The sequence below is a fragment of the Stegostoma tigrinum genome, chromosome 2 (genome assembly GCF_030684315.1).
Source record: "Stegostoma tigrinum isolate sSteTig4 chromosome 2, sSteTig4.hap1, whole genome shotgun sequence".
In the NCBI taxonomy this organism is placed as follows: Eukaryota; Metazoa; Chordata; class Chondrichthyes; order Orectolobiformes; family Stegostomatidae; genus Stegostoma; species Stegostoma tigrinum.
This window is the reverse complement of record NC_081355.1, coordinates 79,038,924-79,056,441: the sequence shown is the minus strand read 5'-3', so window position 1 is coordinate 79,056,441 and position 17,518 is coordinate 79,038,924. Positions and strand designations below refer to the sequence as shown.

Here is a 17,518-nt window from a genome sequence, read left to right as displayed (position 1 = left end):
AGAAAAGAAGATAGGTGGAGAGGAGAGTATAGGTGGGGAGGTAGGGAGGGGATAGGTGACCTATAATGCCTTGAGTCAAGGATGTCGTACCTCGGGAAACCAAGCAGTGGGGGTTAGAACTGAGGCTGAGTAAAACCATAAAAAATAGGAACAGGAGTAGGCTATTCAGCCCCTCAAAACTACTCCACCATTCAGCATGATCGTTCTAGCCCTTTCCCCATAACTCTTGATTTCCTGACTCATCAAGAATCTAATATATGCAAGGACTCTTCCGCCACAGCTGGCTGCGTCGAGGATTTCCAAAGACTCCCAGCGCCCTGGGAGAAGAGCATGTGAGCATGTGAAATCCACAGCAAGTGCTAAAGGGTATGATTAGAATAGAAGGGTGGTTGGTGATAGCTGAAGACGTGATGGGCCAAAGGGCCTTTTCCCATGCTGTTGGGTTTCTTTTAAAACTAGAAGCGTCGGGAATCCAAGATGACGGGGTGTGGAGCTGGGTGGACGCGACGGGCCGGGCAGCATCTCGGGAGCGCGGGGACTGGCATTTCGGGCCTGGACCCTTCGTCGGGGAGCGGGGGGGGAGAGGGTTCTGGAGGGAGTGGGGGGGGGAGGGGGAGGCGGACTGAGGATGGAGAGGGGGGAGGATGGGTGGAGGGGGGAGGATGGGTGGGGAGGTCAACTCTCTTGCCAGCTTCACACTTTGTTATCTCGGATTCTCCAGCATCTGCAGTTCCCATTATCTCTGATACAGCATCAGGAATCATTGACTTTTGGGATTATCTGCTCCACTGTCTTCAGAGGGCCCAGGGCTGTGCACAAAGAATGTTTTCGCTTTTCCCTCAACACATTTCAACCCCCCCCCCGCCAAACACCCTCGCAGCCTCTCTCCCACCTCTGCCCCCTCCCCGCATTCTCCCACCCCAACCCCCAACCTGCTGGGTGCTTTGTGTCCTGTGTTAGCCGACTCGCTGCCCCCTCCATTCATTCGCCAGGCTTCAGGATGAATAAAAGCTCAGATCACTTCTTCTCCTATCAGAGCTGTTTCTTTGCTGTGTTCACCACTGACAGGCTCGACAGTGCATTTTGAACCCCGGCCACGGGTCACACAGGACCCCCTGACAGGATGCATTTCATCTCACAGGATACCTGTCGCTGAAACATAGAGGACTCTTAAGGGGCTTGACAGGGTAAGTGCTGTGAGAAAGTTTCCCCTCATGGAGTACTCTGGAACCAGAGGTCTCAGAATAAACAGGCACCAATTGACAACTGAGATGAGGAGGAATTTCTTCTCCCAGGGCGTTGGGAGTCTTTGGAAATCCTCGACGCAGCCAGCTGTGGCGGAAGAGTCCTTGCATATATTAGATTCTTGATGAGTCAGGAAATCAAGAGTTATGGGGAAAGGGCTAGAACGATCATGCTGAATGGTGGAGTAGTTTTGAGGGGCTGAATAGCCTACTCCTGTTCCTATTTTTTATGGTTTTACTCAGCCTCAGTTCTAACCCCCACTGCTTGGTTTCCCGAGGTACGACATCCTTGACTCAAGGCATTATAGGTCACCTATCCCCTCCCTACCTCCCCACCTATACTCTCCTCTCCACCTATCTTCTTTTCTCTCCATCTTTGGTCCGCCTCCCCCTTTCTCCCTATTTATTCCAGAACCCTCTCCCCATCCCCCTCTCTGATGAAGGGTCTAGGCCCGAAACGTCAGCTTTTGTGCTCCTGAGATGCTGCTTGGCCTGCTGTGTTCATCCAGCTCCACACTTTATTATCTTGGATTCTCCAGCATCTGTAGTTCCCGTTATCACAGCATCTCAGGAGCACTGCTTGGCCTGCTGTGTTCATCCAGCTCCACAATCTGTTATCTTAAACTAAATTAAACATCCCTTCCAACCCATTACTGCTTCTATACACCTTTCAATTCTTATCTGCCCCACGCTGCAAGCAGAGTTTAGACCTGTTTTTGCAACAAAGGCTACCCCAAATAAGTGTTAATACCATAACCTACTTAGAACAATGCCATCCCTGCCATCGTGATTCTATAATTCACTCAAAACTACAGAAAGATTATGATATTAATTAGTCCTCAGCCATTGACCGTTGGGACCTGAATAGGTTGCAGAACATCAAACAGTTTCCTACACGAGAGTGTACTTTTTAAATACAAATTAAATAGGGCTGCCACTACCTTAAGAAACCTACTATCAAAACAGCATTTCCATGAAACTGCATGAATGAATGTGTAAGAACTATCAAAACTGGCAATAGTAAACAAAATCTCATGACCAGCTGCTGTGGGAGATAAGTTTAATATCCTCGATACTTTTATTTAGTACATGTATAATTTCTCACTTATTTAGATCATATAGGTCTAGTATTTTTACTAACATTCTGAACTTTGAAGCCTAAAAGACTAACACCTTTTAATTATGTAAGCTTAGACCAGACAGATATTCTAATATCATCAGGAGTAACAGCCAGCATTTAGCAAGTGCTTAAATGATCTCCTGCTTCCCCAGGACAGATGTCACACAAGCTTATGTACAATAGATATAACTATGTGACACATAGTGTTAAAATTTCAATGTATGTAAAAACTGTGTATGAAAGCGGCTACTGTAAAACTGAACATTGGATTCCACAGCCACCTCAAACTCTGCCACTGTGGTTGCTCAATAAAGCGGAACAGCTCAGCAGTTCTGGCAGCATTTGTGAAGGATAAAAACAGAGTTTCAGTGACCCGAAACATGAACTCTGTTTTTTCCTTCACAGGTGCTGGTGGACGTGCTGAGTTTTTCCAGCAACTTTGTTTTTGTTCCTGATTTACAGCATCTGCAGTCGTTTTGCTTTTTATTTGCACAATAAAGAGGCTATTTTTGCCACTCATCGGTCTTGGTTATCGAATACTATCCCACAAAAAGGAGTTCAACACTACGTATCATTGCATTCCAGGCTGTACAGCTGCAGGTTTGCCTTCAGAAGGTGGCAGATGTTGGTGCCAGCTTCCCTAGTCATGCATCTGGCACTGCCTTCCACTCATGTGTGCAGGTAACTACAACACATTCAGGATACCCTCTCTGAGTGCGCCAATGCTCAACAGTGCTGAAGACCCTAGTACCCCTCTTCAGGCACTGCTTGTTCATACATAATACAAACCCTCAAAGCATCGTGTCTCTGAATCTAAGATAATAAAGTGTAGAGCTGGATGTACACAGCAGGCCAAGCAGCATCTTAGGAGCACAAGTATCTCTCATGTCTCTGAATCTGTTGGCACTGGGCACTTTGTTTTCTCCTCCTCCTCTTTTTTCTTAATGCGAATCATACGTTCCCTGCAGTGAGGAAGCAGGCCACATGGCCCAACAAGTCCACACTGACCCTCCAAAGAGCATTCCACTCAGACCCACTCCCCACCCTGTAACCCTGCATTTCCCATGGCTAATCCAACTAACCTGCACATCCCTGGATACGATGGGCAATTTAGCCTGGCCAATCCAGCGAACGTGTACAAATCAGGACTGTGGAAGGAAACCCATGCAGATACGGGGAGAATGTGCAAACTCCACATAGACAGTCACCTGAGGATGCAATCGAAGTCAGGTCCTCGGTGTTGAGAGGTAGCAGTGCTAATCACTGAGCCACAATGTCAGCAATGCTAGTACACCTGCTGGTTTAGGTTGGTAAAATAGCACAGATGGAATTTTTGCTTTTCGTCCAAGATCATGCCCATCATTCTATTAGTTTTACAAACATGATGCAAGTTAAAGTTACTGTTCTAAATTGGAAGAAGGCCAATTTTAACAGTATTAGGAAAGAACTTTAAAAGTTGACTGGAGGGCGGATGTTTGCTGGTAAAGAGATGACTGGAAAATGGGAAGCTTTCAAAAATGAGATAACGAGAGTCCAGAGACAGTATATTCCTGTTTGGGCGAAGGGCAAGACTGGTAGGTGCAGGGAATGCTGGGTGACTACAGAAATTGATATTTTGATCAAGAATAAGAAGGAAGCACATCTCAGGTATAGATAGCAGAGATCAAGTGAATCCCTCAAAGAGTATAAAGGCAGTAGGAGTATACTTAAGAGGGAAGTCAGGAGGGCGAAAAGAGAACATGAAATAGCTTTGGCAAACAAGGCTAAGGAGAATCCAAAGGGATTCTATAAATATATTAAGGATAAAAGGGTAACTAGGGAGAGAAGAGGGTCTCTTAAAGATCAGCAAGGCCGCACATGTGCGGAACTGCAAGAGATGGGGGAGATACAAAACGAGTATTTTGCATCAGTGTTACTGTGGAGAAGGATCTGGAAGATAAAGAACATGAGGAAATAAACAGCAACATCTTGAAAATGTCCACATTACAGAGGAAGAAGTGCTGAAGGTGGGTAAATCCCCAGAACATGATCAGGTCTGCGCTGGAACCCTGTGGGAAGCTAGGAAAGTGATTCCCTTACAGAGATACTTGTATCATCGATAGCCACAAGTGAGGTGCCGGAAGACAAAACATTGGCTAATGTGGTGCCACTATTTAAGGAAGGCAGTAAGGAAGAGTTAGGGAACTATAGGCTGGTGAGCCTAACATCAATGGTCACTTAGTCGTCAGAGAGAATCCTGAAGGATAGGATTTACATGTATTTGGAAAGGCAAGGACTGATTAGGGAGAGTCAACATGGCTTTTTGAGTGGGAAATTGTGTCTTACTAACTTGATTGAGATTATTGAGAAAGTAACGAAGAAGGTTATTGAGATCAAGGCAGTGGACAAGATTTATATGGAGTTCAGTAAAGTGTTTGATAAGGTTTCTCATGGTAGACTGTTAATCAGCTAGAACACATGAAATACAGGGAGAACTAGCCACTTGAATACAGAACAGGCTCAAAGCTGGAAGACAGAGTGGAGGTGGACAGTTGCTTTTCAGACTGGAGGCTTGTGACCAGCGGTGTGCCACAAGGATTGGTGCTGGGTCCACTGCTTTTCATCTTTTATACAAATGATTTGGATTTGAACATAGGAAGCATGGGTAATAAGTTTTCAGATGACACCAAAGTTTGAGGTGGAGTGGAAGGTAAAGAAGGTTACCTCAGAGTACAACAGGTTCTTGAACAGATCGGCCAATGGGCCAAGAAGTGACAGATGGAGTTTAAATTAGATAAATGTGGTTTGGAAATGCAGTTTGGAAAGGCAAATCAGGATAGGACTTATACATTTAATGGTAAGGTCCTTAGGAGAACTGCTGAATAGAGACCTTGGAATGCAGGGTCATAGTTCATTTTAAGTGGAGTCGAAGATATATAGGGCAATGAAGAAGGCTTTTGATATGCTTGCCTTTATTGGTCAGTGCATTGAGTATAGGAGTTGGGAGGTCATGTTGTGGCTGTACGGGATATTGGTTAGGCCAATTTTGGAATACTGCATGTAATTCTAGTCTCCCTGGTTGAGGAAGGATGTTGCAAAACTTGAAAGGGCTCAAAAGAGATTTACAAATATGTTGCTAGGGTTGGTGGGAGAGGGTGAATAGACTGGGGCTGTTTTCCCTGGAGCATTGGAGACTGAGGGGTGACCTTATAGAGGTTTATAATATCATGAGGGGCTTGTAGGGTTAATAGGCAAGGTCTTTTCCCTGGGGTGGGGGAGTCCTAGAGGGCATAGGTTTAAGGTAGTGGGGGAAGATGTAAAAGGGACCTAAGCAGCAACTTCTGCATGCAAAGGGTGGTACTTATCTGGAATGAGATGGCAAAGGAAGTGGTGGAGGCTGGTACAATTACAATATTTAAAGGCATCCTGAATAGGAACGATTTAGAGGGATATGGGTCAAATGTTGGCAAATGGGACCAGATTCATTTAGGATGTCTGGTTAGCATGGATGAGTTGGACTGAAGAGTCTGTTTCCATGCTGTGCAATTCTATGACTCTATCACATAATCACTCTTCTCCTTTGGGACCTTATCAGTCTGTTCATGTCCTGGGTGAAAGCCTACCCTCTCACAGCTCTCTATCTGGTGATGTGCATCCAAATAACTCCTGATTGGTTTTCATCTTCCTCAGTCTGTCACATGCAAGATTTTTGTAGCCTTGAGCCTATTATTGCTTTCTGTGTATTTGTCAAATAGTGCGATCTGACTCTCCATGACCTTCATTATCCCTGTGAAATAGCCCTGTAGCGTTAGAATCTATAGCCTGCTTGACAGTTTGATTCCCATATCCTTATCTTTTAGATCAACAGGGTGTCTATGAATGGTCCTGCCAGTTACGGAGTCTTAGGTGTCCTTCTTTTCAGTCTCAAATGAATCTCAAGCCATGGTTTGGGTTTTGGTGCTAAGAGCTAATCGAGCTTCTTCACGATTTTTCTCTGCATTTGCTTCATTCTTCAGCACTAAGGCTAAACGTAGTGTTTACACCATTATACTTTACAGTTTCTGTTTCAATCCCCTCGTTTGGTTGAGTTTAAACTCTGCTGAAACTGATGCAAACAGAACTTGGGCCTCCCCATTGTTTTGTGAATTAGTGGCAGTGCCTTCTTTCACAAGCCAATTTAGGAGAAGGATTTTTTATATATTTATTCATTTGTGGGATGTGAGTGTCACAGGCTGGCCAGCAGTTTTATTGCCCATCCCTAGGTGCCCTTGAGAAGGTGGTGTTGAGCTGCCTTCTTGAACTGCTGCTGTCTACCTGCCATGGGTTGGCCCACAATGCCATTAGAAATGGAATTCCAGGATTTTGACCCAGCGGCAGTGAAGGAACAGCAATATATTTCCAAGTCAGGATGGTGAGTGGCTTGGAGGGAAAGTTGAAGGCTTGGAGGGAAAGTTGCAGGTGGTGATGTTCCCATAAATCTGCTGCTCTTGTCCTTCTACATGGGAGTGGTCATGGGTTCAAAAAGTGCTGTCTGAGGATCTTTGGTAAATTCTGCACTGCATTTAAGGCAGGACACACTGCTACTACTGAGTGTCGGTGGTGGAGAGAGTGGATGTTTGTGGATGTAGTTCCAATCAATTGGCTGCTTTCTCCTGGATGGTGTCAAGTTTCTTGAGAGCTGTTAGGGCTACACTCATCCAGGCGAGTGGGGAGTGTTTCATCACACTCCTGACTTGTGCCTTGTAGACGGTGGACAGCTTTGGCAAGTTAGGCGATGTGTTGCTTGCTACAGTATTGCTAACTTCTGACCTGCCCTTGTAGCCACTATTTATGTGGCGAGTCCAGGTGAGTTCCTGGTCATTGATAACCCCCAGGACGTTGATAGTGTGGGATTCAGTGACGATAACACTATTGAACGTCAAGGAATGGTGGTTAGATTGGTGGTCATAGCCTGGCATTTGTGTGGCTTGAATGTTGTTTTGCCACTTGTCAATGTAAGCCTGGATATTGTCCAAATCGTGTTTCATTTGGACATGGACTGCTTCAGTGTCTGACGAGTCACAAATGGTGCTAAACATTGTGCGATCATCAGCAAACATTCCCTATTTCTAACCTTATGATGAAGGGGAGGTTATTAATGAAGCAGGTGAAGATGGTTGGGCCTAGTATTCTATCCTGAGGAACTCCAGCAGAGATATCTTGGAGCTGTGACCACTGATTTCCCAACAACACAACCATTTTCCTATGTGTCAAGTATGACTCTAACCATCAGAGAGTTTGCCCCCGATACCAATTGATTCCAGTTTTGCTAGGGCTCCTTGATGCCACACTTGGCCGAATGTAGCCTTGATGAAAAGGGCCGTCTCTCTCACCTCACCTCTGGAATTCAGCTGTTTTGTCCATGTTTGAACCAAGGCTGTGATTAGGTTAGGAGCTGACTGGCCCCTGCGGAACCCAAACTGAACATCACTGAGCAGGTATAAGAGATAATGGGAACTGCAGATGCTAGAGAATCCAAGATAACAAAGTGTGAAGCTGGATGAACACAGCAGGCCAAGCAGCATCTCAGGGCCACTCTGATGGGGGGTCTGGGCCTGAGGCGTCGGCTTTTGTGCTCCTGAGATGCTGCTTGGCCTGCTGTGTTCATCCAGCTTCACACTTTGTTATCACTGAGCAGGTTATTGCTGACTAGTTGGTGCTTCATAGTAATGTGAATGACCCCTTCCATCACTTTACTAATAATCAAGAGTAGACTAATGGGAGGTAACTGGTCAGGTTGGATTTGTCCTACTTTTCATGTACAAGACATACTTGGGCAATTTTCCACAAGGCTGGGTAGATGCCAGTGTTGTAACTGTGCTGGAACAGCTCGGCTAGGGGAGCAGCAAATTCAGGAACAAAAGTCTCCTGTACTATTGCCGTAATGTTGTCGGGGCCCGTAGCCTTTGCATTATTCAATATTGGTTGTAAATAGTTTTATTTGATTATTTAATTCCCCTTAACATTACTCCTCTCTGCTACATTTTCACTCCCATCACTGTAGAAATCATTTTCCTTACATGTGGCATCTCTGCTAACCTTCTTCAATCTCTCCTTGTGATATTGGCCATTTTATCCTCATCCCATTCCCTTCCAGATCCCCATGCACAGCCTTCACCTTCGACTTCTCTTACTCAATTCACCTGTTCTTTCTCTCCCCCCAGTGCACCTAATTACCCCATTTTGTTTCCACCCAAAACATGCAGCTCCCCCCTTGCCCCACCACTGTGATTCTCCCCTCTGCTTTGTACCTTCCTCCCTACATTCCCCATGATCCTTCTAGTGTCCGACTACCACATTCTTTAAGTTCGGACGGGGTTCATTATGTGTGTGTTTAAGAAAAACAAGTAAGACCATGTATGACGAAGACTTCTATCATATAATCCAGGCACTGTGGAAAGAGACCATTTGGCCCATCAATTCTGCACTGACTTTCCAAAGAGCATCCCATCCAACCTCTGTAACCACACATACACCACGGCTAAATCACCTAGCCTACACATCCCTGAAAACTACGGGCAATATAGCGTGGCCAGTCCACCTAACCTGTACATCTCTGGACTATGGGAGGAAACTACAGCACCCGGCAGAAGCTTACATAGACACAGGGAGAATGTGCAAACTCCACACAGATGGTTGACCGAGTCTGATATTGAACCCAGGTTGCAGTGCTGTGAGGCAGCAGTGTTAACCATTGAGCCGCCGTGCCACAACTTCTCTTGACTTAGTTGCCCGCACCAGGCTTTACCACTTGCACTGTAAGTGCTCATACAAAGAAATAGCTTGATTATGAGGGAAGCAATTTACTGATGAAGTTTATCCTGAGCAGAACTTTGAGATTGCCATCTGCTCCATCAGGTACTCGCTGCATATACATAGTCAGGTTTGTAAACTCATGTTTCCCATTTATACCTAACAAGATTGCGATTGTGAACATAATTGCAGTGGGTTGGAGTGTGAATGAAAATTCATGGCATGCTAATGAATGCAAAAGATGTTCCTCATCATGAAGGCTAAAAAAACTGGCACACTTGAACGGTTCTGGAAAACCATTACCTGCCATTGGAAACTGGATCTTTGCCTCCTATCTGATTAAGTTTCTCTGTCATCTCTCCTAAAAGCTCTAAATGGGTTCAGAAGTTTCTGCCTATTATATACATTATCAATAAGACACAACAGCATTTCCACCTTCTTATCTCAAGGCCAAGAATACAAGTGAAGAGTGGAGGGAATCCTGCCCACACAAAACTAGGCAAGAGCAGTACTAAGATCAAGCAAAACATATTTTTTACAGCAGGCTTGAAAATAATAAATATTCACTTAAACATTCAACATGGTTTGTTAAATACTGAACGTTTCATTTTCATAAAAACTAACAGTAGATTATTATTTATGCACCTATAAGATACAATAATAGCCTGTGGGTATAATTTGAGGGAATCATTAAGCCACATTTGGCTCCCTGTGGCTATAAGTGTATTAATTTGAAATAGATGTGGAACATCATGAGCTATGAGAAAGAAAGGATAACAGGTTATCCAGAACAAAGCTGAATAAAGGAATGGGAAACTGCTCAGACTATTCTGTGATACTAAATGTTTCCACACTTCTGCAATGATGGACAGAATTGATCCAGTATGGTATAGAAATAGCACATGGCATCAATAGATGAAAATATCGAACTAAATGGAAGCTTAGTAAACAACACAAGTAAAGTGTTGTGGTTATTTGTCTGTCCAAATAAAGAAATGGAAGATTAGCAATTCGAATCAATGCCAAGGAAAGAGTGAAATGCAACTGGATCTTCTGAAATGTTTCGGATTTTGGAAATAGAAATTTAAAATTAAATCTATACATTGATGGATTTTGGATGAATAATGTTCAGCTGTATGGCTTGGTGCAATGTAAATCTTGCCCTGGCACTACAGGGCCAGGCATGTTTAAACAAATTATAATTAATGTAGAAGGAAATTATAAGGCCTATAGCATTAAAAACAATGCAACAATCAGGGATACAGCTTTCTGTACTGATGCATATGAGAACAGATGTGGATTCATGATCACAGCTCCCAGACATTTAAGCATCTGGTCTTAACTATATCGGTAAGACAATCTTCGGTGAGTGATCTGGTATTCCCCGATAGGCAAAGAGGAGGAGAAATCCAAGTCATCTGCAGACAAATTCCTATTGGTTACGTTTGTAAATAAACTAACAAAAGTTCAGAAGCAAGTTTGTCCTCTATTAATGTATCATCTAGGAAAACTAGAATATACAAAATGTGTAAAAAGCAAAATAAAGAAAAAATAAACAATCTAGACCTGAAAGGCTCAATAGCTCACATTTTCAATCTTATTATTTCAAAACTCCAGGCCTGTAAGGTAGTAATACATGGCCGTTGCACCCAGTTTTGAATTAAGCTAAGCCATTAGAATGAAAACCTCGATAACAAAGTGTGAAGCTGGATGAACACAGCAGGCCAAACAGCATCTCAGGATCTCAGGAAGCTTTTGTGCTCCTGAGATGCTGCTTGGCCTGCTGTGTTCATCCAGCTTCACGCTTTGTTATCTTGGATTCTCTAGCATCTGCAGTTCCCATTATCTCTGATCAGAATGAAAACCTCCCTTTTTTTGGATGTAGAAGGTCCTAGATTAAATTTGTTTGAATAATTTCAATCTAACTTTTTTTAGATAAATCCTGCCCTTAACTTGGCAATTTTAAAGTCCAGTGGAATGGCTGACACAAAAAAAATTACAGTGATACTTCAGAGAATAGGATAAAGGTACATTGCTGCAGAAGTGGACTAGTCATTGTCTGACACTTCAGCTACAGTTATAGCTCACTGAGAATTTCACAATGCTAACACTGGATGGCTGTATTTATTAACCCTTTCTCTTCTTAATAGGTATAAAATATCACAAAAATTGAAGTGTGTACTATACTGCTTTCATTGACATTCCACTTCATATCTGTTTTGTAATCAGTTGATTAATTCTCAGCTAAGTAATGTGAGCACTAAAGTTTTAAGGACAGCAGACTTACATAGCACAAGGTGGCACACCTTCTCCTTGAGGAGCACAGGGTTCTTTCTCTTCTAGAGATGGACATTCTTTCCCACCACCGACAGGAAATTGCTTAATACTGGAAGTTCTCAGACGGAATCCTTTTGTAGATGACACACTGTAACAAGTCTTTGAGCATGGGCTCCATTCGGACCACTCTGAGATTAGACAATCTTTTGGGACTACACAAGACTGGAAGGTGATTGGCAGTTTCTCTTGTGTGCAAAAGCTGACAAGAAGGACAAAACAAAATATCAGTTTAAAACTTACTTCAGCACATTTTTAACATCTGTTTGGCTAAGAAATTTTACATTTAACAACCTTCAGCTACATGTTTAGAAGGAAAGTAAAGTGAACCTTTCAGAACTATGAACACACCCACATTAATTAAGAAATTCACATTCCAGCTCTGCACGTGAAATTTTCATCCCCTTCTAAAGCAGAAGTGAAATGATGAGGCTGAACAAACAAGCTTATACAGCTCTGAATGTACTATTATTGGCAATTTAAAGATATGAATAATTGGATTAATTAAATTAGAAAATATTACAACACTGCAAAATATAGGCATGGGGCAATTTAATTCATATTTTTGATTTGGAACTTGTATTAATTTCCTTCATTGTAGCTGTTGGATAGCCATTCAGAAACCTCCACCAAAGAGTCATACAACTGACCCCAAACAGGTGATGAATTTCAATGGAGAGCTGCTGAAAAAAATGACACAAGTTAAATTGGACATTTAATGAGAAACATTTTCCTGAAACGTCTACTTGCCCTCAGCTAGCATTGAAGGGCACTGCTGTATTACATTGGCTCTTTGAGCATATGACAAGTCAGACACAGCATTAGTATATATATTAGTATATTAGTATACATAAGAAGCATGTCATCAGCAGTTAAATGCTCAATAACTCACATTTTCAATCTCATTATTTCAAAAAGATAAAGATACATAGAGATGGTTTGGTGAAGTTAGTGCAAATGCTGCTTCCTAAATGACCTGATTAAGTAATGTAAGGTGGCTTTTTTGTTTGTTTCTCTTGTGGTATGCTTGGAAACAGGAAGAGTATTTAGTTGGATGGGACAGGACAGCATCTTTCAACATGGTGTGTCAGATTAGAACTTGATGGACAGCATCACATAAAGCTTGTTGTCACTGCAGCTCTACTCCCTTTCCCTATTATCCTGTGGGCACGGAGAGTCCGTATTTGCTGCCCCCTAGCTATGTGAACCCTTTGTGTAGACAGGTTGTCTATTCTTCTCACCTCCCTGAGAGGATGCAGTACTGCAAGACCCTGCAGCAAATCCAAGAGCACAAGACAAACCCCTCAGGAATACTCCAGGTTACTTCACATATGCTACAATAGAAATCACTGAAAATGTTACCTTTCCCCAGTTTGGGTGCCTGGTCTTTGATGCAGAATAGGTCCCACATTGCAACCTCACACTGAATATTTGAAAAGTGACAGCTGAATATGGGCACAGGGCTGTCAAAAAAATCTGGAATCCCAGAGAGATTTCAGCCGATTGGTTGTGTGATATCAGGATCGAACTCAAAACCTACCACTGCAAGCATGGGATGCACCTATCATGTATCACTTCCCTGGTGAACTGTGATTGGAGTCTCTGTAATTTTGCTGAAAACAGTGCTATATAATTGAGTTTCTAGCCTTATGTGTGGAAAGAACACTGGACATCATTGATTCATGTTCAGCTGGCAGCATACTTCTCTTGACATACGATTTAGTGAAGTGTGATAAAATTGCTGTTAAATAATCCATCAGAATCTTAGTTCTTTATTAGACTCACTGCTCCATCTCTTTACCAAACATGCTTGAGGCTCTGACACAGGCTCTGCCATCTACATTTTCCAATTTGGTTTACAGCTGTTGATTGCTTCTTTATTTTGATTTGCATTGTCACTTCCACTTGTAGAAGAAATAACTTCAGGCTAGTTTTCAAGCTCCTAGAACTGGATGTGTATTAATTCCCTGGTTGTAAAGCAGGAGCAGATGGGACTAGAGATTTCTATTAAGGGCTCTGTGGCTTTTTGCGCATCAATTCTCATGTGCATTTCATGGAAAACTGCATTGCAAAGGACGGTCTTAACTGAAACAGGAAAAGGATAATTTCGAGAATATAAATGGGCCTCTCCATTACACTTTACAGCCAATGAATTACTTTTGAAGTATAGTTCTCTGTTGTAACGTAGGAAAGGTAGCAGCCAATTTGCACACAGAAAGCTATCACAAGTAGCAATGTGTCAATGATCAGATAATCTATTTTAATGATCTTGATGAGGGACAAATATTGGCCAAGACAATGAGGAGAATTGGGCCTTTTATCTCCAGCTGAGACAAGGCAGGGTCTCAGTTTAATCTCTTTGAAAGATGCACTTCCAACAGAGTAATGTACCTTCAACTTGGCACTGGAGTACTGGCTTTGATTTTCATACTCAAATCCTGGATTTGAATCTCTTGATGTAGAGGTATGAGTATTAAATGAGCCATGGCTGACACCTAATACCCTTCAAATGAGGAAGCGATGACACTATAACTTCAATATCATTTTCCAGGGATAATGGGAACTGCATCAATGTGGACTTCACCAGTTTCAAAATCTCCCCTTCCCCCACTGCATCCCTAAACCAGCCCAGTTCATCCCCTCCCCCCACTGCACCACACAACCAGCCCAGCTCTTCCCCCCCACCCACTGCATCCCAAAACCAGTCCAACCTGTCTCTGCCTCCCTAACCGGTTCTTCCTCTCACCCATCCCTTCCTCCCACCCCAAGCCGCACCCCCAGCTACCTACTAACCTCATCCCACCTCCTTGACCTGTCCGTCTTCCCTGGACTGACCTATCCCCTCCCTACCTCCCCACCCACACCTTCTCCACCTATCTTCTTTACTCTCCATCTTCGGTCCGCCTCCCCCTCTCTCCCTATTTATTCCAGTTCCCTCCCCCCATCCCCCTCTCTGATGAAGGGTCTAGGCCCGAAACGTCAGCTTTTGTGCTCCTGAGATGCTGCTTGGCCTGCTGTGTTCATCCAGCCTCACATTTTATCATTTTCCAGGGACTGGTTTGGGTCAATACCTGTCTTGAAGGACTGGTGTAGAAACTTGCCATCGGTACTAAAGATTGAAAGATCTGCAGAGAAGCAGCTGGTAATGTTTGCACAGATAAGGCCAACTCATCCTTTGCTGCAGTAAGGGCAGGAAAGATTGTGCTGCTGTCAGAAATGCAGCTACCACTCAGATTTTACAAAATGGCATTCTTTAAAGCCAACAGCCGTATAACACCAGGAACACCATGTTGCTGTTGTTTGAAAGTCACAAAAATCCTGTTAAATGTTTCTCTATAGTTAATAATGGAGCTTCCTATTTTGACATATTGAAATGGCCATAAGGCCATTTGGCCCATCAATAAGATTGCAACTGATCTGATAACCTTCAACTGCACTTTGCTATCTTAGCTCCATAACCTTACTGATTAGAAATCTGTTTATCACAAAATGTTAAACTCTGTTATAAGGGATTCAATAGCTGAGCATTTAGAAATAGATAATATAGTTAAGCTGGGCCAGGATGTTTTCATAAAGGGGAAATCATGACTGACAAATTCACTACAGTTCTCTGAGGAGATAGCAAACAAGATAGATAAAGAAGAATGAGTAGACGTAATATACTTGGATTTTCAAAATAAATTCCACTAGCTTTTTATGAGTCCTACACTAGAAATCCCAAATCCCAATACATTGCAGCTTTCTGCAGTCTTTCTCCACTTCAATAATATTCAGCTCTTCCATTCTTCTTGGCAACTTGAGTAAACTCACATTATATTCCATCAATCATGTTTTTGCCCATTCATTTAACCAGTATATACTCTCTACAGACCTGTGTCATCTTCATTTCTTGCTTTTTTACATATTTTTGTATCTTCTACAAACTTGGCAACAGTACATATGTTACTCTATTCAACACCTGGCTGCAAATCTTAATGCCACGTTTAGCTGAATGCAGTCTTAGTTTCAAGGATAGCCCTCTCACCTCACATCTGAAATTCAGATCTTTTAATCATGTTTGGAACAAGGATATGATGAGGTCTGGAGCTGAATGGTCCTAAATGGGTGGCTCAGTGGTTAGCACTGTAGCCTTACAGTGACTTAAGTTAGAGATTCTCCCATAAGAGGAACTAACTTCATATCTACGTTGCAGGACCCCTCAGGATCTTCCAACTTCCAATGAAGTCAGCTCTTCTAAACTCAAACAAATACAGGCCTAGTCCCTGTCCAATCTTTCCTCGTCAGACAATCCGCTAATTCCAGGTATTCTCTGAACTGCTTCTAATGTATTAACATCCTTCCTTTAAAAAGGTGACCACTACTGTGCATAGTACTCCAGATACGGTCTCAACAATGCTCTGTATAACTGAAGCATAATCTGCCTGCTTTTGTATTCTATTCCCCTGATAAGAGATGATGACATTCCATTCTCTTTCCCAATTATTTGGACATTCATCTTTTGTGATTCATGTAATAGGGCATCCAGATCACCCTGCAGCTTGGAGCTCTACCATCTCTCGTAATTTGGATAATCTGCTCATATCTATTCTTCCTGCCAAAATGGACAATTTCACACTTTCTCACATTATGTTTGATTTTCCAAATCTTTGTCAACTTACTTAATATTCACATCCATTCATAAGCACCTTATGTCCTCCTCACAACTCATTTTCTGACCAATCTTTGTGTTATCAGCAAATTTTGCAACCATACCTGCGGTTCCTTCATTCAAAACAATCATATACAGCATAAACCGTTGAGGCTTCAGCACTGACTTCTGTGGCACAGAACCCATGACAGCTTGTCAGCCTGAAAAAAAATGACCCATTTATTCTTACTCACAGCTTCCTGTCAGCTAGCCAATTGTCTATCCGATTAAGGGAGGAAAATACAGTATGAGAGTAATGTACAGACGTGAAAAACAATTGCACAAGTTTCTATAGGTATGTGAGGAGAAAAAGATGAGTAATGGCAAATATGGGTCCCCCACAATCAGAAATGGGAATGTATAATGGGGAACAAAGAAATGGAAGCCCAATTAAATATGCACTTCAGTTCTGTCTTCACAAAGGAAAATATCAATAACATTCCAAAATACAGGATCTAATTGGAAGGAGGGAATGAAAGAAATTAATGTCATTAGGGAAATAATTTTGTGAGAACAGACAGGATTAAAGACAGATAAATCCCCAGGCCCTGGTAGCCTTCACATCAGAGAATTTAAGGAAGTGGCTCTCGAAACAGCTGATGTACTAGTGGTCATCTTCTGAAATTCTATAGAATCTGGAAAAATTCCTACGGTTTGGAGGATAACTTATATAAGCATACTATTTAAGAAGGGTTATATAGAGAAAACAACAAATTATAGAACGCACTATATTTTTAGTACTTTGTTGATGGCAAATACATCTTTCAAATGTGGATGATCAGAGCTGCCTGCCCACATACAGCTTGCAATTTTATTTTGGATGCATGTGCTGTCTGCAGAGAAAGAATTCATATTAAAGCTCTATAGTTAGTCTCCCACTGTGACTGACAAGCATTTATGTTGTTACGTGGCATTAGTGTGGAACTTGTTTCTGTAACTAAAGTAAAAATCATTTCAGGATTGCTTCAGAGCAGCTGGAACTTGATAATGTGAGAGAGTTGAACTCAAAGACACAATACAGCTGAAGTAAAACCATAAGAGATAACAAGGTGTAGAGCTGGATGAACACAGCAGGCCAAGCTGCAGCAGAGGAGCAGGAAAGCTAATGTTTCGGGCCTAGAACCTTCTTTCCATCACTGGATTAATAATATAGATGCTACTGAAGCTAACCCACAGCTTTGTCACACTTTGTCTCAAGGTCAGAAATCACAATACCAGGTTACAGTCCATCAGATTTATTTGAAAACACGAGCTTTCAGAGTCTTACTCTTTCTTCAGGTGTTAGTGAGTGAGGTAATATCAGACACAGAATTTATAAGTAAAAGATCAAAGGGTCACTCCATTGATGAGGATGTACTAAAC

The 17,518-nt window shown here is 42.4% G+C and overlaps 1 protein-coding gene across 1 annotated transcript in view; it reads right to left on the bottom strand.

The window, feature by feature from the left end:
* The window catches only part of LOC125464190 (thrombospondin type-1 domain-containing protein 7A-like), a 561,444-nt gene that overhangs the window by 161,337 nt on the left and 382,589 nt on the right, over window positions 1-17,518 (bottom strand). Inside the window, exon 7 of the mRNA XM_059654908.1 lies at window positions 11,423-11,671. Within this exon, the coding sequence (XP_059510891.1) occupies window positions 11,423-11,671 (249 nt within the window). The remainder of the gene's footprint in view (window positions 1-11,422; window positions 11,672-17,518) is intronic.